The following is a 27,586-nucleotide window of genomic DNA, read 5'->3' as shown; positions in this document are numbered from 1 at the left end:
ATGCCGGATGTGTCGTTTGTAAACGAACACATGACGTCAACTGCTACTGCACATTGCTTGAAGATCAACGGTCGTCTACAATCACGTGACCATGGTACGTCGAACACTGAACAAACGCCACAAAACAAACAGAAATAATTAGGTTAGGCGTAAAATTATTTCAAATTTCTGGAAAATACTTTGTGTATATATGAAAGATATAAAATCGGATATGTATTTTCACATTGCCACCCAAATAATCTTAAATTATTAAATGTCTCTGGGTCACATTTAGTTCTAACGTTAAAAGCTTAATGGCCTAATGAACATACTAGTGAGTACTGACATAGAAACGCCAAATTTATGATCTACTAGCAAAGAAAGAACGCAATCTAAATACAGCAGTCATAGTTAAGGGAAGCCCTTTCCTCTTCATATGAATTAATTCTAAAAGAAAGAAAGAAAAAAAACGTAACCTGGCTTTATGTATTAAAACAATGATAGTATTACCACAAACTACGGGTCATTATTACTTTCTACTTCGAAAAATATGAGGTTATAAATATTAGGTATTTTCCAATATATCTTACATTTGTTTGTTTTTTTTTTATATCATTGTCAGTGTGTTTTCACTCACATAGGCCTACTTACACTCTTTGGAAGGCCACAGACATCCTGGCATACAAAATGTGCAAAATATTTGTAAAAGGAGTATAACTGTAAAGAAAGATTATATTATTGTTGTAACAAATTAACAAAACACTTGAATGACCACCCAGACTTTTCTGGACTTTTATTGCTGTGATAAGATTGAAACCGTGCTATTGCTTCAGTGATGCTCTTTAGAGGTTGCAATGGATGGCTACAGTTGTCCACCAGATGTCACCGTTACTGAAGCCTTGACACTTCAAATCTTTTTCGGCACAATTGTTAGGAAGACTTTAGGTTGTGTTCGAAATAGACTACTACATACTGGATACTGCATACTGGACTCAGTATATACTGGATACTGCATACTGGTCCTCGTAGTAGTATGCAGTACAGTTTCCAGTATGCGACAAAAGCAAAGCACACTACGGGGTCACGTGAACGTAGCGTTGCATGATGGGATGCAGTACACCACGAAGATAGCTCTGTTTGCGTACTGGAATATTTTGCGGAAGTAGTAGGTCATCCGGGTATGTTTCACGTACTGGACATTTTCATTTTGGTCACATACTGCATACGGCATACTGATTTGGGGCTCGATCAGTACGCCAGTAGTATGTAGTAGACTATTTCGAACACAGCCTTAGTGCTTCATGAGGCTTCACTTAGTGAGGGCTTGAGTGACCTCGACTTGAGTGTCCAGCTGACTCAAACCAATAAGCTGAAGCTACGTAACTACATTGATATATTGAAATACCACTACCAATTACAATATAACTATAAAGGGTGACCGTCCAAATTTTGGCCCCCCTCCTCAAAAAACTACTATGCTGCTTTTATTAAAACTTTTGTTCATAGATTTGCTTCTGTCCATTGAGTTCACTTATACACCTTCACTCAAATGTGTCAGCAAATGTATTGGACAACTTTCAAGAATTAGCTCTTATCTCTTAAATATGTCAGCTAATGTAAAAAAGGAAAGATGCAGAATGCAGAGTTTTAAGGCATGGACCTTTATATACACTATATTGCCAAAAGTATTCGCTCAACCATCCAAATTATTGGAACCAGGTGTTCCAATCACTTCCATGACCACAGGTGTATATAATTAAGCACCTCGGTATGCAGACTGTTTTTACAAACATTTGTGAAAGAATGGGTCACTCTCAGGAGTTCAGTGAATTCCAGTGTGGAACTGTGATAGGATGCCACCTGTGCAACAAATCCAGTCGTGAAATTTCCTCACTCCTAAATATTCCACAGTCAACTGTCAGCTGTATTATTAGAAAATGGAAGTGTTTGGGAACGACAGCAACTCAGCCACGAAGTGGTAGGACACGTAAACTGACGGGGCGGGGTCAGTAGATGCTGAAGTGCATAGTGCATTGAGTTCGCCAACTCTCTGCAGTCAATCACTACATCACTACAGACATCCTAACTTCATGTGGCCTTTAGAATAGCTCAAGAACAGTGCACAGAGAGCTTCATGGAATGGATTTCCATGGTCTAGCACAGGGGTCTCCAACCTTTTTGAAACTGGGAGCTACTTCTTGGATACCAATTATTGCGGAGGGCTACCCGAAAAGTTGTAGAGCGGGGGGGGGGGGGGGGGGGGGGGGGGTTGGGGGGTGGCGAACGAAAGTTGCGTGTGCGAGTGTCAATTGCTAAGCGGGAAGACCGTTAGCAACCGCAGAAAACGTAGCAAAAACATGACGTGGCGACTCATGACGTGGGTGACCCCTGGTTTATTCAATATTGACGGCAGCCTAACTTTTTGATTGACAGCTAATTGAGCAATAGAACACGAGAGGGAGTGTGTTATCGTGAATATATGTACATGCCGTTACTTGACAACGCCTCCGCGGAGTGATACAGAGAATGAGAATACCGTGCTGTTACACACATATCTGCAGGGTTAGAACACTTCTCAACCAGTCGGATTGTGAACTAACTGTTGTATAATTGGCGAATAATCATTTAGTGTTAGAAGGGGAGGGACAACTGTGAATTTTGATTGGACATAAATTTAAGTAGATTTCTCGATGGGACCAATTAGGTTTACAAATTTATATGTAATTCATTGGCCCTTTGGCGAGCTACTTGGAAAGGGGGTGGCGAGCTACTGGTAGCTCACGAGCGACGTGTTGGAGACCCCTGGCAGCTGCATCCAAGCCATACATCACCAAATGCAATGCAAAGCGTCGGATTCAGTGGTGTAAAGCACACTGCCACTGGACTCTAGAGCAGTAGAGGCGCGTTCTCTGAAGTGATTAATCACTTCTGATGGACGAGTCTGGGTTTGGCGGTTGCCAGGAGAACAGTACTTGTCTGACTGCATTGTGCCAAGTGTAAAGTTTGGTGGAGGGGGGTTGTTTTTCAGGAGCTGGGCTTTGCCACCTAGGTCCAGTGAAAATAAATCTGAATGTTTCATCATACCAAGACATTTTGGACAATTCCATGCTCCTAACTTTGTGGGAACAGTTTGGAGCTGGCCCCTTCCTCTTCTAACATGACTATGCACCAGTGCACAAAGCAAGTTCCATAAAGACATGGATGGCAGAGTCTGGTGTGGATGAACTTGACTGGCCTGCACAGAGTCCTGACCTCAACCCAATAGAACAACTTTGGGATGAATTTGAGCAGAGATTGAGAGCTAGGTCTTCTCGTCCAAAATCAGTATGTGACCTCACAAATTTGCTTCTGGAAGAATGGTTAAAAATTCCCATAAACACACTCCTAAACCTTGTGGACAGCCTTTCCAGAAGAGTTGAAGCTGTTCTAGCTGCAAAGGGTGGTCCAACGGCAGAGAATACGCTGTGCCCAGTTGGCTGCCGCTTCTCGCCGGAGTGTGATTGTGTAAGAGCGGTACCTGTGTTAAAATTGTGAAGTGACCTTGGGTATCTTGAAAGGTGCTATATAAATTAAACATTAATTCAACTCTGGCATGGTATGACAGAACTGATGCATGCATGCAGTGGAAAATGAAAGTAAAAGAGAAAGTTTAGGTAGGCTCCTCTGTCCTGCACACAGCGGTCTCTTTCTAGAGTGATTTCTCAGAAAGACCCCGCATTACTTGAAGTAACGGTGCAGAGTCCTGGGCAGCTCCTCCTATAAGAGCAGGGGTGGCTACGTGCACCATTTTACTGTAGCAACTCTTCCTGCAGCGGATAAGACTTGAGAGCAGCTTCTCGACGTATACGGTACATTTTTAATTTATTCATTTTGCTGTCTACTGATGTAATAGACTCAAATTTGCTTGGGTCAGTCTCTAAATAATGATCAGTAGGTGTCGTATGTATGATCCAACTGATACATTTAAAACAGCAGGCTGGCTGAAAGCCAATGAAAGTACATGATGTTAGAACGTCCTTGGGACATGATATGCGGGTTGGGACATACTGCACTGAACGGTTCAAAGTTAACGTAGTTCCGAACAGTAGCACCATTAATAGCAAATGGGGAGACCGGGTATGGTTGTAACACTTTTTGCTTCAGCACCTGTAACTCACTGAATTTTTGAGGTAGACTTCTCAAACTTTTATACAAAGTACACCCATTTGTTTACAACAAATGGCACCAATTCAAACTTCAATTGAATTATCACAGCTGTCATGAGTTGATGTCAAGATGTTGCCTTGTTACAACACATGCTGGGGTAAGTTGTAACAATTAGACAAAAGAAGCAAAAACAGAGGCCACACCATGCAATATGCTTCAAAAAAATATTTTTTAAATATAACAACAATACAGAACAATGTCTCTCTCACTACAGTTTAATGTAATATAATTCATATGGTTTTATCTGCAATAGTATAAGTACTAAACAAAATGTAGTCTTGATTCAGAAATTTAATTTCTCACCTCAAAATCAACCTCAAAAAGTTTTTGCTCTATGGAATCGGCATGTGCCTGTTTACAGCCTTGATATTCACCATGTGGGATCAGGGAGGAATTGGGTAAATACTGGAATGATCATATGACTCCTAACTTATCCGTGATCGGTGGAACTGATGGTGTTACAACTCTCCCCTTGTTACAACCATACCCGGTCTCCCCTATACCACATTTAGTGTAACTTCGTGCAGGAGTATCTAAAGTAATGTTTCAGAGAAACTCAGTTAAAAGCACCATTCGGACCGGATGTACCTTTCAGAGTGGGTCAGTGATTTTAGTCCCATCCAAATGCACCATGTCAGTCATTTTTAGCAAGTGTGCAGTCGTGTTTTGAGTTTTATGACCATAGAGGTCGCTACGTCTCAGTTTCTGTACATGCAAGAACGCTTTACGTACATTTTCAAATAATTTATTAGCTCTTCACCTTTTCAGAAAGGTGTCAGTTAGTACAATCTATACAGGGAGGGCCAGGGTGTATTAAGCTTTTTTAAATGTGGGGTGTTCTGGGATTTTAATCACCATTAAAAATAGAGACAGTAATTTAAAGCTGAGGGCGTGGAGGGACAACGAGACGAAACTGAGGAGAAGAAACACGGGTACATACAATTGGGCTGTAAGACAATAACCAGCTAAGGAACTGAAAACACAGAGTATATCTACGCAGGAATAAACCCACGGACGTAATTTTGGGGGGGGACGGGGGGGACATGTCCCCCCCACTTTTTCAAAAGCCGGCTTTGGTCCCCCCCAGTTTTTACGGTTAAAACCAAATATTTAAATAGTGACGAATCCATGTCCCCCCCACTTTTGAAATCAAAATTACGTCCATGAATAAACCAGACACATGAAACCAATAGCGAGGGGCGGATAACAAGCGATAAAGCATGACATATATTTACATATTTTTTTTTATTTACAAAATTGTTCATTGTACAAAAATTACTTAAGGACTACAGCAGGGGTGCCCATAACTTTCCAGCTTGCGAGCTACTAATAAGATGACCAAGTCAAAATTACCTACTATAATAATGCCAAACAAATTATTTTTTTTATTTGGGGACGGGGAGGGCGGTCAAACTGGGGTCTTCCCAACCAGATGAGATGGGGGGCATTTTTGCAGTGGCCATTTTGAACCAATTTTAAAACAATTTGTACTAATACACTTGAACATTAGTTATCTCAAGGTATACATATAGCATGAGGTCCTTGGATTATTGAGCTTGGATTATTGTACTATTCAGTTTAAAGTTTGGATTATTGTAAGATCTTTTGAGCTACTAACTTTAAAATATTTGTCGCAGTTATACTTTGAAAGATAATGTTTCAGTGCTCTTGATTACAGACCAAGACAACATCATGTGTAGCCCCATGTCAGAGCCCATTTGTTTGGTGGAAAATCGAAATGGTTCACTGCATGTAAGTAATCGTGCCATTCAGTACCTGAATGGAACTAACCAGCCTGTGGTAGTGGTGTCTGTAGTGGGGCTGTACCGCACAGGGAAGTCTTACCTCATGAACCGCCTGGCAGGACAGCAAACAGGTAAGAAGAAAAATGGGACATCTCTCATGCATACACCTTGTTAGACTGAATTAACAATGAAGTGGAAATAAATTATATTTGTTTGTTTAAAAAGACAAAAAAGTAAAGAAAACTTTATTCTAGCATGTTTTATTTATTTACTTGTATGTCATGTGCATGTACTACACATTTTGTTTACTTTTATGAATGTAAAATTTTCAAAATTGATACGCCACTATCAGAAGACAGACACAATTGAGCTTGTTTGTAATGTGCCTCTTGGGTGAGCTCTGGACCACAACAGTCACCCAAATATGATTTTCAGTTAAAGTCCGGCTAAGGTTTAGTGCAGGTAGTCCTCACCTGTCCTCTCTCAGCCCACAGAGAGGATGAGGACGAGTTGCCTGAGTTGGGTTAGTTACATTCTGTGCTACAGTCAGTCATTCTCTGATGAGACTTGGCGGTGAGAGCAGAGACAAGACAGCTTATGGGGGGGTTGGAATTAGCATACTTTTACCATTTTCCTTAATGAATTAATCTGGTTAATCTGGCCTTCTATAGAGATAACTAAGAGAGTCTGTGGTAAAACAACCACACAGTGGCGCAAAAAGGGGGTATGCAGCGTATGCGAGGCATAGGGGCGCTGCACTAGAGGGGGCGCCAAATCAATGCCAGAAAATTGCTTGCTGAGTTGGTGGGGGGTGGGGGGCGGAGTGCGGGGGGCGCCGATAGTATGTTTGCATACACCTCAGAAAGTATGTAGTTGCAACCCTGCAACCACATTCAGTAACAACAATACAATTCTTAAGTAGAACTTTTCTATCTCAGAGAATCAAAAGATAATAAACCCCACGAAAATAGGCACAGGGGGCGCCGCAGCCATTGGCACAGCTTCCTGTTCCACAGCCATGGCAACGGCATCTGAGAGACGGGGTTACAAACAACTAGGAGGGAACAGAAAAACAGACAGGATGAACAAGGCAGAGTCAGGCATCACATTGGAGTGAACTCTACATTCTTTCCCAGTTACTAGAGGTCGGCGATACCGGAAATTTTGATATCGATCCAATACCAAGTAAATGCAGGGTTAGGGTTACCAATACTGATACTTTTTAACATTTAAGCTTCATAGATCCAAAGGATCCAAAATGTAACAAGTGGATTTGTTAGATACATGTTATGTTCCTAGAGGGATGGATTTGAGTGTGACACACACCGCGAGTTGAGAGGATATGTATCAGTGAGTTTGTTATGTGTTAAGGTTTAATAAACTTGATAGTAAGCAATAATACTGCTTTAACCGTCCATTCTGTATAGTTAGATAAAACAGAACAGAATGAAACACAAAAGACCTAGGACAGAATTTTCCCAATGTGACAACAAAATACTTTATTATCACAATCAGCATTTTTGTTTAGAAACAATGGAACAGTAACAAAACAAAGTTTGCCTTAACAATAATGTAAATAAAACAAATGTTTTTGAGGTAGAAAAGGAGAAACCACAATACAAAAATAAAATTAAAATTCTCCCCTCACAAGACATCTTTTCTAGTTCTTTCTTTCTTTCTTTCTTTCTTTCTTTCTTTCTTTCTTTCTTTCTTTCTTTCTTTCCTTTTTCAAATATAATTGTTCTTAGGAACCACAGTAAAAAATGAGGAATTTTCTTTCTTTCAGTGCAATTCAGTTTTTTCTTAAATAAACAGAGTGTAAAAAATATCACTCAACACAAGTTAAAACAAAATCTCCTGAGGTAGATGGCTGACAAACCACAATACTGTGACGCTGGGGTCGTGGTGAAGGATGAGACACGGAATCCTTGTAGTTTGACTGACGTCACTTTTATTTTACAAATAATTGCGCAATGGCGCACGTGGAACTCACAACACAACATGTAGACATAGACAACGATGAGCACAGGACACTGCGCGAGCGCACATTAAATAGACAAACCACATTTGCCCCACGTGATTACGAGACAAGTCACAGGTGAGACATATTATCACATGGCATAACCCTAACCACGGAGATCCACTGACGCAGACAAAGCATGTGGACAACGTTAACATACGCCCAAAAGGGAGGGGCCGGGGTCCTCAACGTGACAGACGCCCCCTCCAAGGGCACTACCCGTCCCGGGGTGCCAACAGGACCGAGTGCCCCGAACCCACGACGATGGGCGGATCCGACGTGCTCAGTCCTGCGTCTGGGAGGTGACCGCCCTCGGTGAAGTGTCTGTCACGTATCGCCTAGCACACCCCCCCTGGGAAGACCGGGGGAAAAAACGTTAGATACATTAAACGGAACGGACACGAATACACACACGGGTACATTAACACATAGAGGAACGAGAGGGAAAAAGGGGTTTGGTAGACATACGGGCAGACTTACAAACACCGGAACAAACAAACACGTAACCGGCGCCAGGCTACGCGCCAGGAGGAGAGCTAGGAGGGGAGAGAGACCGGGAGCTGACGGGGCTGCGGCGGAAGGTCCTCCTCCGGTCTTTGCTGCGGACCCTCCGCTGGGTGCAGCGCGCCCGGCGGATGTGCCAGGTGCAGCGCGCCCGGCGGACGTGCCGGGTGCAGCGCGGTCTGCGTAGGCGCCGGGAGCAGCGCGGTCTGCGTAGGCGCCGGGAACAATGAGGTTGGCAGACTCCCCATACGGACCGCTTGGGGAATCCCCTTCGGTCTCCATGTCCTCGCTCTGGTTCCACTCCATGGACTGCTCCGGGCTGCCACCCCGGGAGCAGTCCATCATACTCTCGCCAGAGCGATCGGAGGGTGGATTCCTCTTCGTACTCCCAGCTGCTCTTTCTAAGGAGGGCGGACTCTCCTCCTCCTCCTCCGAATAGGAGCCCTCGGACGGAGGGTAATCCCCCTCGTAGTAGTCCTCCCCGCTTTTCTCCATGGTGGTAGAGGGACCCACGGGCGGAGGGAGGTAGTCCTCCTCCTCGGGACTCCTCCTCCTCCTCCTCACCGTAGTCGACGGTGGATGCGTCGTCTGGCGACAGGGGGTAGCCCTCTCCTTCTCCACCGTAATCCACAGTGGATGCGTCGTCTGGCGACGGAGGGTAGCCCTCTCCGTCTCCCCCGTAGTCCACCGTGGAGGCGTCATTCAGCGAGGGGGGGTAGTCTTCCTCCTCTTCCTGCTCCTCCTCGGAGTCCTCCTCCCCAAACTCGCTCTCTGGGGTGGACTCTGTAGCACCCATGACGCACGAGCCCACCCTCAGAGGCGAGAGAGCGCGGGCTGGAGGAGCGTGTCTCTCTCTCCAGATTCTTACCGCGCCCTGGCGGAAGGTCTCCGCCAGCTTGGGGTCCCCGTTCTCCAGCCTCCGGGCTGTGGCCAGCTGGTAGGCACACACCGGGTCTTCCTCTAGCTCAGGGATGTCAAAGTCAAATACACAGAGGGCCAAAAAACCAAATTTGCTACAAGCCGAGGGCCGGACTGGTTAAATGTTTATTAGCGAATCGACAGCTTGCGATGCCCTCGCGCACGGGCGGAGCCACTGCGATTACGTCATTTTAGCCGCGCAGACCCTCGCCGCTTGTGTGCGCTGCAGTGACTTCGCGGGCTACCGTTGCATTGTGGGGAATGTAGTGTTTGTGCATGCAAAACACCATCGGGCGGCTGTGGCCTGCGGGCCGGTCCTAATAGTAATTAAATATCATCCAGGGGGCCATAGATAATCAATTCGCGGGCTGGATCTGGCCCGCAGGCATATGTGCTCTAGCTCCTCGACCGACGGTGTGGCCTCTTGGCACGGGGGGGAGTCCCTCTCCACATGCTCGCCCTCTGGCGTCCCGGACGGACCGTAGAACTCGGGACCACTCACACGTACGGGCGAGAGTCCCCGGGAAGGCGAGGGGTGCCTCTCTCGCCACACTTGGAATGCCATCCGGTGGTACTCCTCCTTCAGCTCGGGAATGGTGCGCAGAGCAGGTAGGAGCACTCCGGGTCCTTCCTGAGCTGCGCCAGAGTTGGCGGGACTACGCGGCGTGGGGGAGAAGACGAAGAGCGGTGATGCCGCTTACTGGGCTTCTTGCCTTTTTTCGGCTTGCCTTTGTAGCCTGGCATTTTTCCTCTTGGTGTCTCGAACGGCTCGTCGTTCTGTGACGCTGGGGTCGTGGTAAAGGATGAGACACGGAATCCTTGTAGTTTGACTGACGTCACTTTTATTTTACAAATAATTGTGCAATGGCGCACATGGAACTCACAACACAACGTGTAGACATAGACAACGACGAGCACAGGACACTGCGCGAGCGCACATTAAATAGACAAACCACATTTGCCCCACGTGATAACGAGACAAGTCATAGGTGAGACATATCACACGACATAACCCTAACCACGGAGATCCACTGACGCAGACAAAGCACGTGGACAACGTAAACACACGCCCAAAAGGGAGGGGCCGGGGTCCTCAACGTGACAAATACAACAAAATTAACACACCACAACAAATATTGTAAGTTGAACAATACAAGAAAATAATATAAAGAATAAGGAATTTCTTCCCTTCACTGCACTTCTGTTTTTAAACAAGATAAAAACAATAAGTAAAAATTTTATGAAGAAAGTATAAATAAAGAAAGAATATGTTAGGGCCCACAGCTACACTGTAATGTAATAATAGATATAATCTACCAATGCTGGTGCCCACAGAAGACAAGCAGTATGAACCTGAGCAAATAAAATTAATAACAGATCCCCCAAACAATCCCGACAAACACCACCTTCTTCTTCTGAAAAAAGCCATTTTCAAGCAACATCTTCACTGACTGCATTTTTATAGTATTTAAAAACCAACTAACCAACACATGTTGTACCACGACTGAGTGCTGCCTCACACACACAGGTTCCCAAAGAATTAATATTATGATTCTGTTGGTTCTGTTGTTTAGGTTTTGCTCTGGGCAGCACCATTGAGTCCAAAACAAAAGGCATCTGGATGTGGTGTGTACCACACCCCACTATATCAGATCACACCCTGCTGCTGCTGGACACTGAAGGACTGGGGGATGTGGACAAGGTGAGCACAGCACCTACAATGCACCACAAAAAACATGACATTGTTTTTTTATTTAAACATTACAAGTTCAGTGCAACACAGGATTATCTGGAATCTGATTGGAATCTGGGATCAAATTGGTCACATGATCAAATTAATGGTTATGTATTCAACAATTTTTGTAGGATGATAATAATAATAATGTGCATGTTGAAGAAAGCATTATTAAGCATTATTATCAAACAAATCAAGCTTACAGTAATCACTGTCAACATACAGTATGTTCTGTAATAGCATGTATAGTTTAAATCTAGACAGATAAAAAGCCTACCTGAGTTCAGAGTAAATGTGAGGTTCAATGTAATGCTCTTTTGCAGTACGGTTCTAAGCATACATAACTGTGGTATTATTATTGTCATAGGGTGATTCCAAGAATGATGCCTGGATCTTCTGTCTGGCTGTCCTGCTCAGCAGTACTCTGGTTTACAACAGCCGTGGAACTATTGACAACACAGCAGTGGAAAACCTACAGTATCCATATTAAAAACAACCACACTCATTCACTAACATCCAAATATATAAGCATCATATTATATATATATATATATATATATATATATATATATATATATATATATATATATATATATATATATATATAATTAGTGGTGGGCCGTTAACGGCGTTCACGGCGTTCGTTAATTTGATACTCTTATCGGGCGATATAAAAATTATCGCCGTTAATCTATTCTTAAAGTTGGGTTGGGAACTGGGTCAAAATGGGTAAGCAAACTATGATGACTTTCAACGTGATAGTTTAGCTCGGCTGTATTCCTAACCAAATTGCACAGTAGGGGCGAGAACAAGTTTTCAAACCTGTGAATTACAAATCGTACGTGTTTACATGGATGCAGCCACGAAGTCGCCTTTTAATATAGATTAATCTAGATTAATTTCAAGATTTCAGTGAGATTAATCTAGATTAAAAAAATTAATCATTAATCTATGCCCACCCCTAATTATATATATATATATATATATATATATATATATATCATCATATGTGTGTGTGTGTGTGCCCAGTACTCTATACTCCCGGAGCACCCCCCAGAGAAATCCCAGACTGACACGGTCAAATGCCTTCTCTAAATCCACATGTGGACAGCTTGAGCAAATACACTCTCTAGGACCTTTGCAAGGGTGAAAAGCTGGTCCAGTGTTTCACAATCAGGGCGGAACCCACATTGTTCCTCTTGTAGCAGAGATTCAACTATCGACCGAACACTCTACACCAGTGCCACCTGCATAGACCTTAGTGGGGAGGCTGAGGAGTGTGATCCCCTGATAGTTGGAGCACACCCTCTGGTCCCCTTTCTTAAAAAGGGGAACCACCACCCGGTTTGCCAGTCCAGAGGCACTGCCCCCGAAATACACACGATGTTGCAAAGACGTGTCAGCCAGGACAGTCCCACAACATCCAAAGTCTTAAAGAACTCAGGGTGAACCTCATCCACCCCTGGGGCTTTTATATTACCATGGTCACCTCAACCCGAGAGATGGGTGAACTCTTTCTTGAGTCCTCAGTTCTGCTTCGTCTATGGAAGGTGTGATGGTTGGATTGAGAAGATCCTCAAAGTATTCTTTCCACTGAATAATTACATTCCCAGTCAAAGTCAGCAGTTCCCCAGCTTCATAGTATACAGTGTTGATCAGGAACTACTCTCCCTTCCTGAGTTGCCTGATGCTTTGCCAGAATCTTCTCAGAGCTGACCAGAGGCACAAAACAAGGCCCACTCAGGCTCATTATCTCTGACCTCACTCGGCATGCAGTCAAAGATCTACCGGATGTGGGAGTAAAAGATCTTTCTGCCAGACATTCTCAGCAAACCTTTATGAAACATTTGGGTCTGCCACATCTGTCCAGCATCCTCACCCACAATCTGTTTCAACACATCACTAGCTGGCGATCGGTTGACAGCTCAGCTTCTCTTTTTACCCGGACGCAAGTCCAATGACACAACAAAATCGATCATCAAACAGTGACCTAAGGTGTCCTGGTGCCATGTGCACTTATGGACACTTTTGTGCTCAAACATGGTGTTTGTTATGGACAGACTGTAACGAGCACAGAGTTCAATAACAGCACACCAATCAGGTTTAGACTGGACAGGCCATTCCTCCCAAACACGCATTTCCAGGTCCTCAGTAGAACAAGTTTCCATCACCCAATGGAACAATGGAGTCCCCTGAAGGGGCACATTCCAGTATTCCCTCCAAGGACTCCAGGAAGGCCCAGTATTCTGAACTCTGAGCTGTGCATAAGCACAAACAGTCAGAGCCCATTCCCTAACCCGAAGGTGCAGGAATGCAACCCTCTTGTCTACTGGGGAAAACGCCAACACACAGGCAGTGAGCTGGAAAGTTATGAGTAAGCCCACTCCTGCCCTCCGCCTTTCACCCTGGGTAGCTCCAGACAAGAATCGAGAGCCTCTCTTGAGAGGATTGGTTTCAGAACCCAAACTGTACATTGAGGTTATCCCATATATATATATATATATATATATATATATATATATATATATATATATATATATATATATATATATATATATATATATATTAGTGGTGGGGCGTTAACGGCGGTCGTTAATTTGATACTCTTATCAGGCGATATAAAAATTATCGCCGTTAATCTATTCTTAAAGTTGGGTTGGGAACTGGGTCAAAATGGGTAAGCAAACTATGATGACTTTCAACTTGATAGTTTATATATATATGGTATCTCTCAGCCTCATGCACCAGCTCAGGCTCCTTTCCAACCGGAGAGGTCACAGTAATTGAGGATCAGAACACCAAGGCCCCTACCTTTGACCACTGCCTGATCCACAATGCATGGGACCCCTAGTACTACCTCTCCCACAGGTGGTGGGCCCATGGGAGAGATACCACCCTTAATTTAATACCTTGCCACCTTTTTCTGGGGCAGTAAGCATTGAGAGTTGAGTGATTTAATATCAAACTATGTATGAATGTAATGTATTATTATAAACATTATTTTATTATGAAGTGCTTATTCCTTAGTGTACTGCAGCTATGTCACCGAGCTTGCAGAACAGATTAAGATCAAGTCCCCAAGATCAGAAGCAAAGGATGAAGATGAGGAGGAAGAGGACTCTCAGTTTGTGCAGTTCTTCCCTAATTTTATCTGGGCTGTGCGAGACTTCGTTCTAGAGCTGGTGATTGAGAAAAAGGGTAAAGTGACAGAAGATCAGTACCTGGACTTTGCCCTTCAACTGAAGAAAGGTATTAGTGATTAGTAATGAGTTAAGGTTAGGTATTAAGTAGGGGTGTGCGATATGATGATAAAAAATTGTGAATGGCAATGACGAGTGGAGAATCGCAGGCGATCTACCAAATTAGAGAAATTGTATAGATCGCCTTTGCCAATCAGCTCAATGACTTTTTTAAATGCTGGTTCCCGCCAATGCGGCCAACATAGGGCGTAAGACTGACCAATCACAGTGAACTGTGTGTCTTCCACGCCTCCATGTTGTGTTTGTGAAAACTATAAGTGGACAACCATGGCTGAAAGCCAAACCGAAAAGCTGGTAACAAAGAAGAAATTTACCTCTGTAATATGGAATTGGTTCGGATTTTCTTCCACTGACCAAGACCAAACTTCAGTGATATGTAAGGTGTGCAAAGAACATGTAAAAACGTCCGATGCCAGTACAACAAATTTATTCAATCACTTGAGACGTAGGCATCCCAAGGAATATGCCGAAAGTGAAACAATGTGGGCAGCGGGGGCAGCCACCTCACAAGCTGCAGCCTCGGTGGTTTATACTTTCGCGAGTGACTGTATCGCGCGACTCCGCACACCTCACACGAACCCCCACGAACGGCGGAAGCGTTTATACAGGTACTTAAACTTGCCGCGTCACATTCTTTGCAGTGTTGTCCGAAATGATATGTGGTAGTATAAAGAAACACCCCTCGAAAACAGGAAGGAGCATTTACCTGACGAATTTTAATGTTGCTTTGTGTTTCAGTTTTGAAAAGTGCTGAAATTTAGACTAAAAATTGCTTGAAATTGTATCTACTTCGTTTCACAACAAATAGCTGTCTGACTGAATAGTTCTCCTGTATTATGTTAACAAATACGAGCCTCTTGTAATTCCAGGACGAAACATGAGAGACCGTGAAGACATTAAGATTGGGGGTTTTGAAAATAAACAACCATTAAATAATGTGATAAAAAAGCGAATTATTTCGAATCATTTCGACTATATGTATAAATATTTAACTTAATTAAATTTAATGTGCTGGGAAATATTGTATATTTAGTGCAATAGTGCACTTTATCAGTGTCACGTGTGTTGTTTACATTTTTTGTTTACAATGTTTGCACATGGAAAATTGCAATATCATTCATTAAAATCGTGCTAATTTTTTTTTTCCCATATTGTCCACCCCTAGTATTAGTGATTAGTAATGGGGTTTTTTCTGATTTTGTATGATATATTGTGCTTCTACACTTTGTACTCATTTGAAAGTGCCTTGCCCATGACCCATGACCCTCCGGTCACAAGACCAGTTCCCTAACCACCAGACATTTTGTGTCAGGGCTGGCTCGGATGCCACGCCTTCTACCTCCACAAGATGCACCCGAGTCAGCCCTAGACTACATCGACGCAATCAGCAATGATCAGGATCAGGATCACTGCTGATTCGTTTTGGTCATGACGTTTTCAGCCCTTCTCTGCTTTCTCTGCCATTGTGCTGTGTTGTAAGGCATCTCGCCACCTTCCTCTCTCTTTATCTTTCTCTTGTAAATCCTGTCACTTTTTCGAGTTTCTATCTCCAGTGCTGCTACCTGGCCTATCAAGTTTTCCTCCATCTGTTTCATTTCCTAACTGTTATACATTTATTTTGGGAAGGTTTTGTTTGTTGCAGTGTTTTGCCTGCAGCCAGTTACTTCCCCTGGCGTTCTTGCTTCCGTTTTTACGCGACTAGTTTTTTCTGCGTCTTTTGAGTTGCCTTTGTTATTTTTCTCCCCTCTCTCTATGGGTGAGTTTTGCTTATTGTGCCAGGTCCATGTCTCAGTTTATTCACGTGGTGGTTACGTCACCATACCCACAGCGTTATATTTTGTGTGTTGTAGCACAGTTATCATCATGTTTTATGAATCTGGCACATACTAAAGGTTTTTACATTCTAAGATACATGCATTTGTTTTTTATCTTTAATTTTTCTGTCTTACAGGTCTCGGTAAGAAGGACACCAGCTACAATCTTCCACGAAACTGTATTCGGAACTACTTTCCAACCCGCAAGTGTTTTGTGTTCCCATTGCCTGCCTCTCAACACAATATGGCCCGACTTGAAAGCTTGGATGAACGTGACATTGATCCTGACTTTCTGAAGGTCACACAGAATTTATGTGACTATGTCTTTATGAAGAGCAAAGTGAAAACACTCAAAGGAGGACAAAGAGTTACAGGAAGAAGTGAGAACTGTTCAATAGTTCCATAATCTTTTATCTATTCAGGCAGGTTTATCTATTAATCCAATCTGTGTGTGTGTGTGTGTGTGTGGTTGGCTGTGTGTTTACAATTTATAGTGTTTGGTCACCTTGCAAGTTTGTATGTGGAAACAATCTCTAGTGGCAAAGTGCCCTGTTTGGAAAATGCTGTTGTTACCATGGCGAAGATCGAGAATGAAGCAGCTGTACAAGAGGGTCTTAAGGTGTACCAGAGTGGGATGGAACAGGTTAGACACGCTCTCTCACTCCTGGGTGAATTTGTGGGAGCCAGACAAATCGGCAAATAATTATGTTTCTTCTGAATTCTTACAGTGAATAAAATATACTAGGATATCACATAAGTTCACAAAAGTTTACTTACTCAGTGACTATTAATTGGTATCATACTGGCCCATATCGGACACTGGTCCTAAACATCCTGATGCTTCTGCAGGTGAAGACTCTGTTTCCAGTCAGTCTGAGAAAGATTTCTGCTGAACACCAGAACTTCGGTAACATTGCCACCACTGAGTTCATGAAACACTCCTTCAAAGATGAAAATGCAGAGTACCTCAACTTACTCACGGTGAGACACACACACATCATCCACACTCACACACTTTTTATTAAGACATTTCCTGAAAACATATTTATAAAAAAAAAATTACATTTTAGCAGAAGCATTAAAGTTTGTACTGCATGTTCTTTGAGAATGTAGGAACGCTCACACTCAACCACAAAAACACTGATCATTACTAAACTATATTAATATCTTAGATCTTTATATTTAGAGCATTTTGCAGATGCTCTTGTCCAGAGCAACTTACAATAGTGATTTGCTGAATGAAATACCCATGTTGGTATATTAGGCCAGAGTAGTAATGTACTAGCATATATAGACCTATAAACTAAAACTTACATGCAATTTAAATACATACATAAACTTAAATACTGTACATCCAAAGTGTGACTGGAGTATAGCTCATGTCTGACGTATGCAGACCTTTAACAGCAATGGTCTATTAACAGAGGAGGATTCACAAACGTCGACACCAGAGAGGTAGAAAAAGTACAAACAGAATCCAAACTCGACGTCAAACATGGTCTATGTCAAAACACCAGTAAGCAATCAAATCAAATTTTATTTATATTGCGCTTTTTACAACAGTTGTTGTCACAAAGCAGCTTTACAAGTGTCCGAGTCCAAGCCCCCACTGAGTAAGCCAAGGCCGACAGTAGCAAAGTAAAACTCCCTAAGGGCATGAGGAAGAAACCTTTAGAGGAACCAAGACTCAGGGGGGAACCCGTCCTCCTCTGGCAGACGCTGGTCACCATGACAACAACAACAATTTAAATAGTGAGACAGGAAAAGGAAAAGATGTGAGAGATAAAGTCCATCTTGATGTCGATTTATAAACATGAGTTCCTTATGTAATTCCTGTACAGTTCCAAACGTCTTGATGGTTGGTAATGTTATACATGAGTCCTTTATGTAATTCCTGTTTAGTCCTATCCATCATCCTTTATCCATCATCCACACTGGTTAGTCAGGGCACTGGGTTGATCCTCCATAATATCTGGTTAGTCAGGGCACTGGGTTGGTCTTCCATCATATCTGGTTAGGCAGGAGGTGGCTGGCCCAGGATGAATCTCTGGAAAGGCTTGTCTCTCCTCATCTCAATGTTCCTCGAGTAGGCAGGCAGCCATGTGGAGAAGATAAAACGGAAAATTTGCTCTGTATAAGGACATATATGGGACATATGAGATTATAAACATTTCTGGAATGTGGCAGCAACTCCGGCATTAAGTTATTAAAATTATTACAGCCTAGCTGAAAAACGCAGAACCAGAAGGTAACATAGACTTGGGAGCATTCTGAGACATTGGCATCCATCCACTGCACTGTCAACAAACTTGAGTGACCACGTGCAGTGACAGGATGACAGCACCAGCGCCCCAGTTTACCATAAAACCATTCACCCATGAACCCCTGGATCTGTACCTTTATCTAAGGGGGCATATTATTTATCAAACGCTAAACTAAATAAGTGGGTTTGCAACCTAGACTTAAAGATTGAGACTGTGTCAGAGTCCCGGACTCATTTTGTAAGGTTATTCCAAAGCTGGGGGGCCTTACAAGAAAAGGCTCTTCCCAATGCTGTTACCTTATTAATTGTTAGAATTAATAAAAGGCCAGCACCCTGTGATCTTAGTGGACGTGGGGGTTCATAATAGGAAATAAGTTCCTGGAGGTACTCAGGAGCAAGCCCGTGCAGTGTTTTATAAGTCAATAAAAGAATTTTAAAATCAATATGGAATTAATTGGGAGCCAATGCAGTGCTGATAGGTCTGGTCTGATATGATCAAATTTTCTAGTTCTAGTCAGAACTCTGGGTGCGGCATTTTGAACTATTTGAAGTTTTATTTAGATTCCTATTTGAGGATCCTGACAGTAATGAGTTACAGTAGTCTACAAAGGCATGCACCAATTTTTCAGAATCATGCTGTGATAATGCATTTCTTAACTTGGCAATGTTGCGGAGATGTAGAAACGCTATCCTAGTAGTATTATCTATGTATTTATCAAATGATAGGTCAGAGTCGAGTATGACTGTGCCAGGTGTAATGGGGTAGTCTGCGAGATTAAGCATTAGATCTGGAATTTTCTGTCTAGCGGCCTTGGGGCCCAGAAACAGAACTTCTGTTTTCAAAACCAGGCAAAAGTATGAAAGGACAAATCTGAGATAAAACAAAGCAGGTACATAGAGATTAATGCAGATAACAGTGCTTGGAATGCTGTCCAGTATGCGTAGGCAATTCTTTGCAAGGAGTGAGAGAGAGAGAGAGAGAGAGAGTGTGCATGGCCATATAGTGGTGTGCAGTGTTGCGAATAATGCCGTTAAAAATGACGGCATTAGGTAACGGCGGAACATTCACCGCAGCGCGGTTGGCCGACGCACCAGGGGCTGCGCGGTTGGTCCCACCCCTCGGTGGACCGTATGGGAATCCCTCTTGGCCCGGCGATCTCCCTCTGGCCCCGGCAGTGGGAGCGGCTTCCTCCTCCTCCATCGCCTCCTCACTGCCATAGCTCCAGCTCATGGGCTGCCCCGAGCTGCCACCCCGGGAACAGTCCATGTCGCTAACTGGGGAGCGCTCGGGGGATGAGCCCGCCTCTGGACTCCTCCTCCTTTTTTCCGTCCCGGTGGAGAGCTCCGAAGGAGGTGGACTCTCCTCCTCTTCCTTCTCCGTGTAGGAGTCCCCCTCCTCCTCACCGTCTTCAGCGGTGGGTGCGGAGCACTCTGACGGAGGATAGTCCTCCTCCTCCTCCTCCTCTTCCTCCTCGCCTTCCTCTACGGTGGCAGAGGGACCTACGGGCGGAGGGAGGTAGTCCTCTTCCTCTGACTCCTCCTCCTCCTCTTCACAGTAGTCCACGGTGGACGCATCGCTCACCGACGGGGGATAGTCCTCCTCCCCTTCCCCACCATAGTCGACAGTGGAGGCATCACATAACGACGGAGGATAGCCTTCCTCCTCCTCCTCCTCACCGTTCTCTGCGGTGAGAGATGGGCACACGGAAGGAGGGAGGTCATCCTCCTCCACATCACCCTCCTCCTCAGAGTCCTCCTCCCCAAACTCGTTCTCTGGGGTAGTGTCTGTGGCGCAGAACACGTAGGAGCCCACCCGCAGAGGAGAGAGAGCGCGGGATGGAGGAGGTTTTCTCTGTCGCTCTCGCCATGTCCGTACCGCCCCCTCGCGGATCATCTCCGCCATCTCGGGGTCGGGCGTTTCCCGTGCTGAAGCCAGCTGGAACGCGCAGACTGGGTCCTGTTCCAACTGTTCCAGGGTTGGCGTGGCTTCATGGCGCGGTGGCGAGGAAGGAGCGCGGTGATGCCGCTTGCTGGGGCGCTGGCTCTTTTTTGGCCGGGTTGTGTAGCCTGGCATTGTTCTTGGTGTCTTGAAACGGCTCATCGTTCTGAGACGTTCGGGCACAGCCAAGGACGCGACACAGAATCCTCGGGTTGCGGAGCAAACGTAACTTTTAATGACAACGGGTATTGCGCACGAGGAACAGCAAACTTGATACGTAACGTGTAAACATTAGACAACAACGAGCACAGGACACTGCGCAAGCGCACATTAAATAGACAAACCACATTAGCCCCACGTGATTACGAGACGAGTCACAGGTGAGACAGATTATCACACGACATAGCCATAACCACAGAAATCCACAGACGCAGACAATGCACGTGGACAACGTAAACACACGCCCAAAAGGGAGGGGCCGGGGTCCTCAACGTGACAGATGTAAATGCACTTTATATAGTGTAAATGTTTACTTTTGCTTTTTGTTTTTTTTTAACAAATATTTGGGATTTTAAAGGATTTTATCCTGCACTGGTCTGTTGATGTGCAATAAATACCAAAAGTTAAACACCTTTCTGATCTACTCATTTCAACTGAGTGTGAAAACTGCTTAATCAAAAAATCCTTATTCATTGGCATATAACTTTTTTTTTAACTGTAATGCAAATAGTTACTTTCCCTGGTAACGAGTTACTTTTATTATAGTGTAATTCAGTTACTTTTTTGAACAAGTAGTGAGTAACTATAACCAGTGTTGGGAGTGTTACTTTAAAAAAGTAATTAGTTATAGTTACTCACTACTTGTTCAAAAAAGTAACTGAGTTAGTAACTGAATTACTCTATAATAAAAGTAACTCGTTACCAGGGAAAGTAACTATTTGCGTTACAGTTAAAAAAAGGTTATATGCCAATTAATTAAGTTTTTTTTTTAAGCAGTTTTCACAGTCAGTTGAAATGAGTAGATCAGAAAATTGTTTAACTTTTGATATTTATTGTACATCCACAGACCAGTGCAGGATAAAATCCTTTAAAATCCCAAATCTTTGGAAAAAAAAAAGCAAAAGTAAACAGTTACACTATATAAAGTGCATTTACATCTATGAAATTAAATTAAATTCTCTCAACCTGAGACAACTGGTTTGTTTACAACAGAAGTAAACTTAACAATAAAACCTCTATTCTTAATTAAATAAATCAAATACCCAGTCTGGTAGACATTCAGCAACTTCAAATATTTTCTTAAATAATGTTTATATCGCCTTGAAAGTTCTAGTTTTCTTCGGCTTGCACCTGACGCCATTTCGGCCGATCTTCTCCGTTTGTGTCGTGTCACTCGCGTGCTTCGGCGCGCGTGTAAAAACACTGGCTCTGATTGGCTATCATAACGCTGCCTTAGCCAATCGCTTACTGACTTGTTAAGTTAAACAGGTGTTACACCGAGAACTGTGACCTATCGGGATCTGTTACTCCTCACTAGCCTGGGTAGTGGTCCGCTCGCATTAGTATATCAATATATAGTAACGCACCGCTTTTAATGACGTAACGTAAACGGCGTTGTAACGACAGGAAAAGTAACTAGTATATCCCGTTACTGACAAAATGACGACGTTACCTAACGCCGTTATTTTTAACGGCGTTATTCGCAACACTGACTATAACTAATTACTTTTTTAAAGTAACGTTTCCAACACTGGTGGTGTGTAATAGGAAACGGTGAAATATAATGCTGAGGATTCTGGGAATCTGAGTCTCTGGAGTCGGGTTGCATGACAGGGTTAATCAAAGTGATAATATTCAGTGTGTGCATTTCTGAACTTGAGTCTTTTACGTGTTTTACGTGTTTTCAGGAGGCAGTGAAAAAGCACTATACTGAGCTGCTTCTTCAGAATGCTGAGGTGTCTGAGAAGAAGTGCCAGAAGCTGCTGTCTGATCTGTACGAGGAGATGAGTGAGCGTCTCCAGCAGGGGGAATACGCAAAACCTGGAGCATATGAGCTCTACTGCAGGGACAGAGAAGATATTGTTACCAAGTATAAACTGGAGGCTCACAAGGGAGTCAAAGTAAGAATTATGCACTTACAAAAGCATTTACTCAATATCCTGCCACTGATGACAGCAAGCATGCATGTGTCTTAACCACAGATGTCAGCAGATGTGCTTGTGTGTGTGTGTGTGTGTGTGTGTGTGTGTGTGTGTGTGTGTAGGCTGATGATGTGCTGGAGGAGTTTCTGACTAATAGAAATGTGGAGGCAAACTCTATTCTCCAGACTGACAAGAAACTGACTGAAAATGAAAAAAAAATTCAAGGTAAAATTACACTATTGATAAGACAATAATTGATTGGGCCTTTTTCTGGGCTAATGTCATGATTAAAAATTGTTTCTTTAGATGTTAATTAACACCAAAAACGCTGTTACAATACATCAGTAAATAATTAATATAACTAAATGCTTGTTTTAATATATTGTAGTGGTGGGGCGTTAACGGCGTTCGTTAATTTGATACTCTTATCGGGCTATATAAATATTATCGCCGTTAATCTATTCATGGAAAATTCATGTTTAGGAACGTAAAGTGTTACTGGAGCGGAGCTCGGAGCGGTCGTTTTCTGCATGGTCCTAGTGCTAGATTCGTCGCTATTTAAATATTTCTTTTTAACCGTTAAAACTGCAGAGGACCAAAACCGGCTTTTGAAAAAGTCCCCCCCAAATTACGTCCGTGAGGTTAAATGTACTAAATGTTAGCTTACACTTCAAATATCATGTTTAGCTGAATAAACATGTTATCAACCCCTTTTAATGTACAGTATGTAGGCTTACAAATTCATGTTTAACTGAATAAACGAGTAGTCTACATTTTATTGAGCATGTTTTTTTCTTCAAGTATCAAAGTAGAACAGCTTCCTCAAGCAGTCATTGATGCATTTTGGAAACAGGAGATGAACCCCTGGCCTAATGCACCCTCTGTATTAAGAAACCCTATCTCAAAAACTGACTTTTAGTCATTACTTGGGTAGCACGCATATGAGCCATTTTAATATAGATTAATCTAGATTAATTTCAAGATTTCAGTGAGATTAATCTAGATTAAAAAAATTAATCTATGCCCACCCCTAATATATTGTATATTGCTTGTTTTTGTAATGCTATATTTTGAGTAACAACAATGTCATTGTTCTATAGTTCAACAGTGAACATCCTGTTCTTCTAACCTCATCTTCTCTCTCTCCCTCTGGCTTTGTTGATGATGGACAGAGGAAAGAGAAAAAGCAACTCTACTGGAGCAGAAAAATAAAGCAGCTGAGGAGAAACAGAAGGAATTGACACAACTTCTACAAATGGAAAGAAATAACCAGGAGGAGCGCATGAGACAGATGGAGATGAAGTTGGTGGAGGAAAAGAAAGCACATGAAGAGGAGCTGAATAGAGCTATAGAGAGCAAACTAGCAGAACAGAAAGTTCTGCTGGAGAAAGGGTTCAAGGAGAATGCTGAGCTACTGGGCAGTGAAATTGAGCAAATTAAAAAGGAAAAGCAAGAAAAAAAATCTTATAGTTTTAAGGAGATGATCGTGCCTATTCTGGATATTGGGAAAGATGTGTTGTCCACTGTTTTACAATATAAGGCCATGAAGTCAGGTGTGAACAGAGGCAAGAAGACATTTACTTAAATTATTCATTTAAATTAGTTTTATGGTTAAATATAGATTAGCAACATGGTGAGGCCACTTAGGAAGGACATACATTGTGAATTTGCCAATGATAAATATAGTGAAAATAATACATATTTAATACAATGTATTGTATACATAAACAAATTCTGACTTAGTGGCTCTTGTATTTTTATTGCCTGTAAATACAAGAAGCATTGAACAGTGACAGAAAAGCAGTTATCTAAGAAGGTCCCATTATTTATCACTGTAGTTTGTGTTCTCACTCATCTACATACTCTTTTGATCCCTAGACCTTAAACCATACATATACTCACCACACACAGTAAGCCTAAACAATATTTCTTATGTTATCTTAATATAACGTAAATTCTTGACCGGGGGGTGGCGAACGCATTTGGGTGTCTGCTATCTTGCTATCTGTATGTTGTTGCCATAGACGCAATCCCCAGCATCGTCTTGAGCATTGATCTATATTAATATAGATCAATCCTGTTCTTCTAACCTCATCTTCTCTCTCCCTCTGGCTTTGTTGATGATGGACAGAGGACAGAGAAAAAGCAACTCTACTGGAGCAGAAAAATAAAGCAACTGAGGAGAAACAGAAGGAATTGACAAAACTTCTACAAATGGAAAGAAATAACCAGGAGGAGCGCATGAGACAGATGGAGATGAAGTTGGTGGAGGAAAAGAAAGCACATGAAGAGGACCTGGATAGAGCTATGGAGAGCAAACTAGCAGAACAGAAAGTTCTGCTGGAGAAAGGGTTCAAGGAGAATGCTGAGCTACTGGGCAGTGAAATTTAGCAAATTAAAAAGGATCTATATTAATATAGATCAATGGTCTTGAGATCAAAATAAAGAGCGGATAGCGTGATTGAAAATAAATAAATAAATAACACTTTTCAAAACAGCTCGCGGGCCGCATGTGGCCGCTATTTGAGTATGGGGGCTCTACTGGAACAGTCCCTAGTGACAGAGCACCATCCACCACTGGGCATACAAGCACACACACATTCATGCATAGACACTCAGCCAACTGCTTTTATTGAACAGAGAGACACAGACATACTCAGGGAGAATTTGTCAGGGACTGCCAATTTACTTAACCTCCATGTTTTTAGACTGTGGGAGGAAACCCACGTAGACACGGGGAGAACATGGAAACTCCACTCAGATAGGGAATTGAACACAAGACCCCAGTGCTGAGAGGCAAACGTTTCTTACGTTGCTCTCTCACCGCAGTGAAGCGGTTAACCGCACCCCCCCCCAATTAATTATTTATAATTTATAAACAAAAACTAAAACTATTAGTTGTAAAGTGAATACTTTAGGCAACATTATGGACATAATATTGTTAATAATGACGTGAATGACGTGAATTATAAATAATATCTTATTTTTCCGTCTTCATGTTCCTTGCAAGACAAACCAACACGATCACTTTGTCCGGTTTAAGGGACTGTCTAAAGGGGGAGGCAATGTTGCCTGCCGTGCTGAATACACGCTCCGATGGAGTGCTCGTTGTGCAAACGGTCATATATTTTCTGGCAATGTTTGACAGAAGAGGGAATCGATTTTGATTTTCCCGCCAGCAGGCAAGTGTATCCGAATGCGAATCGCAAATACCTCGCAAGTTCAGTGTCCGCACGGATTCTCGTGGGGACTGGAGTGGAGGTCACTACAGATCATCCCCGGTTCTGGAATGCTTTGCTTGGGGGGGCAGTAAAACATAATGAGGGGGCATGTTGATAGTCATGTTTATGAAGCCAGAAATATATTCAAGGCTTGATTTGTGCATGAATGATGACTATTGATACTGGCTTAAAGTGATGTATTAGGTAAAGAAATAAAAATGCACATTTTCAAACTTAAAACACAATGATTAAAAAATACATGTTGATTATGTAAATGGAGAACAAAGATTATCTAATTGTATTTCATTTCAATACTGCCATTACTAATAGAACAACTCTATTTCTTGAAAGGCTGACAAATGTACCTATACACAGACTGAGAATATTCAAACATGGAAATAGGAATGAGTGAGAATATTAATATTACTGGGAAATTAAAATATAAAGAAAACAAAAGAATACAAATTCTGTTATAAAAGGGAGTATTTGTCACATTTCTATTTTGAAAAAGAAAAAAATATGAAAGTACATAAAATAAGAAATCTATCTACTACACTTTAATGGTAAAAAATCTGGTAAAGTATTGAAGTTTTTATTGATGTTATGAAACGTACTGGTACAATGCGGTATTTATCCACAGTATAACAATACTGGCTGTGATGGCAGGGATGTCAAAGTCAAAAACACAGAGGGCCAAAAAAACAAATTTGCTACAAGCCGAGGGCCGGACTGGTTCAATGTTTATTAAAACATATTGAAATGATTGCACATAGCCTATTGAACCAAGACCTAACACAGTGTATATTATTTAATGCTTAAATGAATAAAGCACTATTTTCTTATGGATCTGTCAGTAATTTCAAGTGAAAACATTTTTCAACAGGCAAACAGATAAAAGCAAACTTCCTTCAAAGAAAAATCACATGAAGACACACAGGTTTACCTTTTACCTCCGTGAACATGTACTCTGCCTCCCACCTGGCTTGAAACCCGTTCTCAGTGTCCACCTTACGTTTAGTCATTTTTGAGAAGGGGGATAGCTGAACGTTGATGTCTGCTCTGACTGCTGATTTAGGTTTATACTTTCGCGAGTGACCATAGTGCGCGACTCCGAATTTTAATGTTGCTTTGTGTTGCAGGTTTGAAAAGTGCTGCAATTTAGGCTAAAGTACTTGAAAATGTTTTAAACTGTAACTACTTCGTTTCACAACAAATATCTGTCTGACTGAACAGTTCTCTTGTATTACGTTAACAAATACGAGCCTCTTGTAATTCCAGGACGAAACATGAGAGAACGTGAAGACGTTAAGATTGGGGGAAAATAAACAACCATTAAATAATGTGAATAAAAAGCGAATTATTTCGAATCATTTTGAGTATATGTATAAATATTTAACATATTTAAGTTTAACGTGCTGGAAATATTGAAATGGACCTTTAAAGTGACGTACAAGGGCTTGAATTCCACCTTATAAAGGTGTATGAACCCTGCAAACATGACTTTGTTCATTGCGCTGGCGGAGCCACTGCGATTACGTCATTTTCGCCGCGCGGACCCTCGCGACGCTTCGCGCTGCAGTGACTTCGCGGGCTACCGTTGCATTGTGGGGAATGTAGTGTTTGTGCGTACAAAACACCATCGGGCGGCTGTGGCCTGCGGGCCGGTTCTAATAGTAATTCAATATCATCCAGGGGGCCATAGATAATCAATTCGCGGGCCTTGACTTTGACATATGTGGTTTAAACCATGAGCCGCGACGGCTTGCACGGGGGAAAGAGCAGCCTCGCGCGGTGTCGTGCACCTCTCGAATTTTGTAACTTCGCGCGCGCCACGCCTCAGC

At 42.6% G+C, this 27,586-nt stretch overlaps 1 protein-coding gene across 3 annotated transcripts; it reads left to right on the top strand.

The window, feature by feature from the left end:
- Positions 1 to 78: 78 nt before the first annotated feature.
- On the top strand, positions 79 to 26,533 carry LOC143483154 (guanylate-binding protein 1-like). Of its 3 annotated transcripts, none has more exons than XM_076981933.1 (12): positions 79 to 94; positions 5,864 to 6,061; positions 10,947 to 11,074; positions 11,475 to 11,584; positions 14,145 to 14,356; positions 16,319 to 16,561; positions 16,676 to 16,824; positions 17,031 to 17,162; positions 22,291 to 22,503; positions 22,647 to 22,749; positions 23,697 to 24,089; positions 24,656 to 26,533. In XM_076981933.1, exons 2-12 carry the CDS (start codon positions 5,878 to 5,880, stop codon positions 24,913 to 24,915), a joined length of 2,127 nt encoding a protein of 708 aa, XP_076838048.1. In that variant the 5' UTR covers positions 79 to 94; positions 5,864 to 5,877; the 3' UTR covers positions 24,916 to 26,533. The 3 variants fall into 3 exon arrangements, with proteins under 3 accessions (XP_076838048.1, XP_076838046.1, XP_076838049.1); XM_076981931.1 differs by lacking the exon at positions 79 to 94 and adding an exon at positions 3,417 to 3,827; XM_076981934.1 differs by lacking the exon at positions 79 to 94 and adding an exon at positions 3,422 to 3,827 and having other exon boundaries at positions 23,697 to 24,795.
- Positions 26,534 to 27,586: the final 1,053 nt, after the last annotated feature.

This window comes from Brachyhypopomus gauderio, chromosome 19 (assembly GCF_052324685.1).
Source record: "Brachyhypopomus gauderio isolate BG-103 chromosome 19, BGAUD_0.2, whole genome shotgun sequence".
NCBI classification, from domain to species: Eukaryota; Metazoa; Chordata; class Actinopteri; order Gymnotiformes; family Hypopomidae; genus Brachyhypopomus; species Brachyhypopomus gauderio.
Note: the sequence above shows the minus strand (reverse complement) of the source record. Positions and strands in the feature narration are given on the sequence as shown.

What these genes read in the sequence shown, in the direction of transcription:
- LOC143483154 (XM_076981933.1), top strand. Translation starts at nt 5,878, where the DNA reads ATGTGTAGCCCCATGTCAGAGCCCATTTGTTTGGTGGAAAATCGAAAT. An exon ending in CCTGGCAGGACAGCAAACAG is followed by an intron (nt 6,062 to 10,946) that starts GTAAGAAGAAAA and finishes TCTGTTGTTTAG; the next exon opens with GTTTTGCTCTGGGCAGCACC. An exon ending in ACAGCAGTGGAAAACCTACA is followed by an intron (nt 11,585 to 14,144) that starts GTATCCATATTA and finishes AGTGTACTGCAG; the next exon opens with CTATGTCACCGAGCTTGCAG.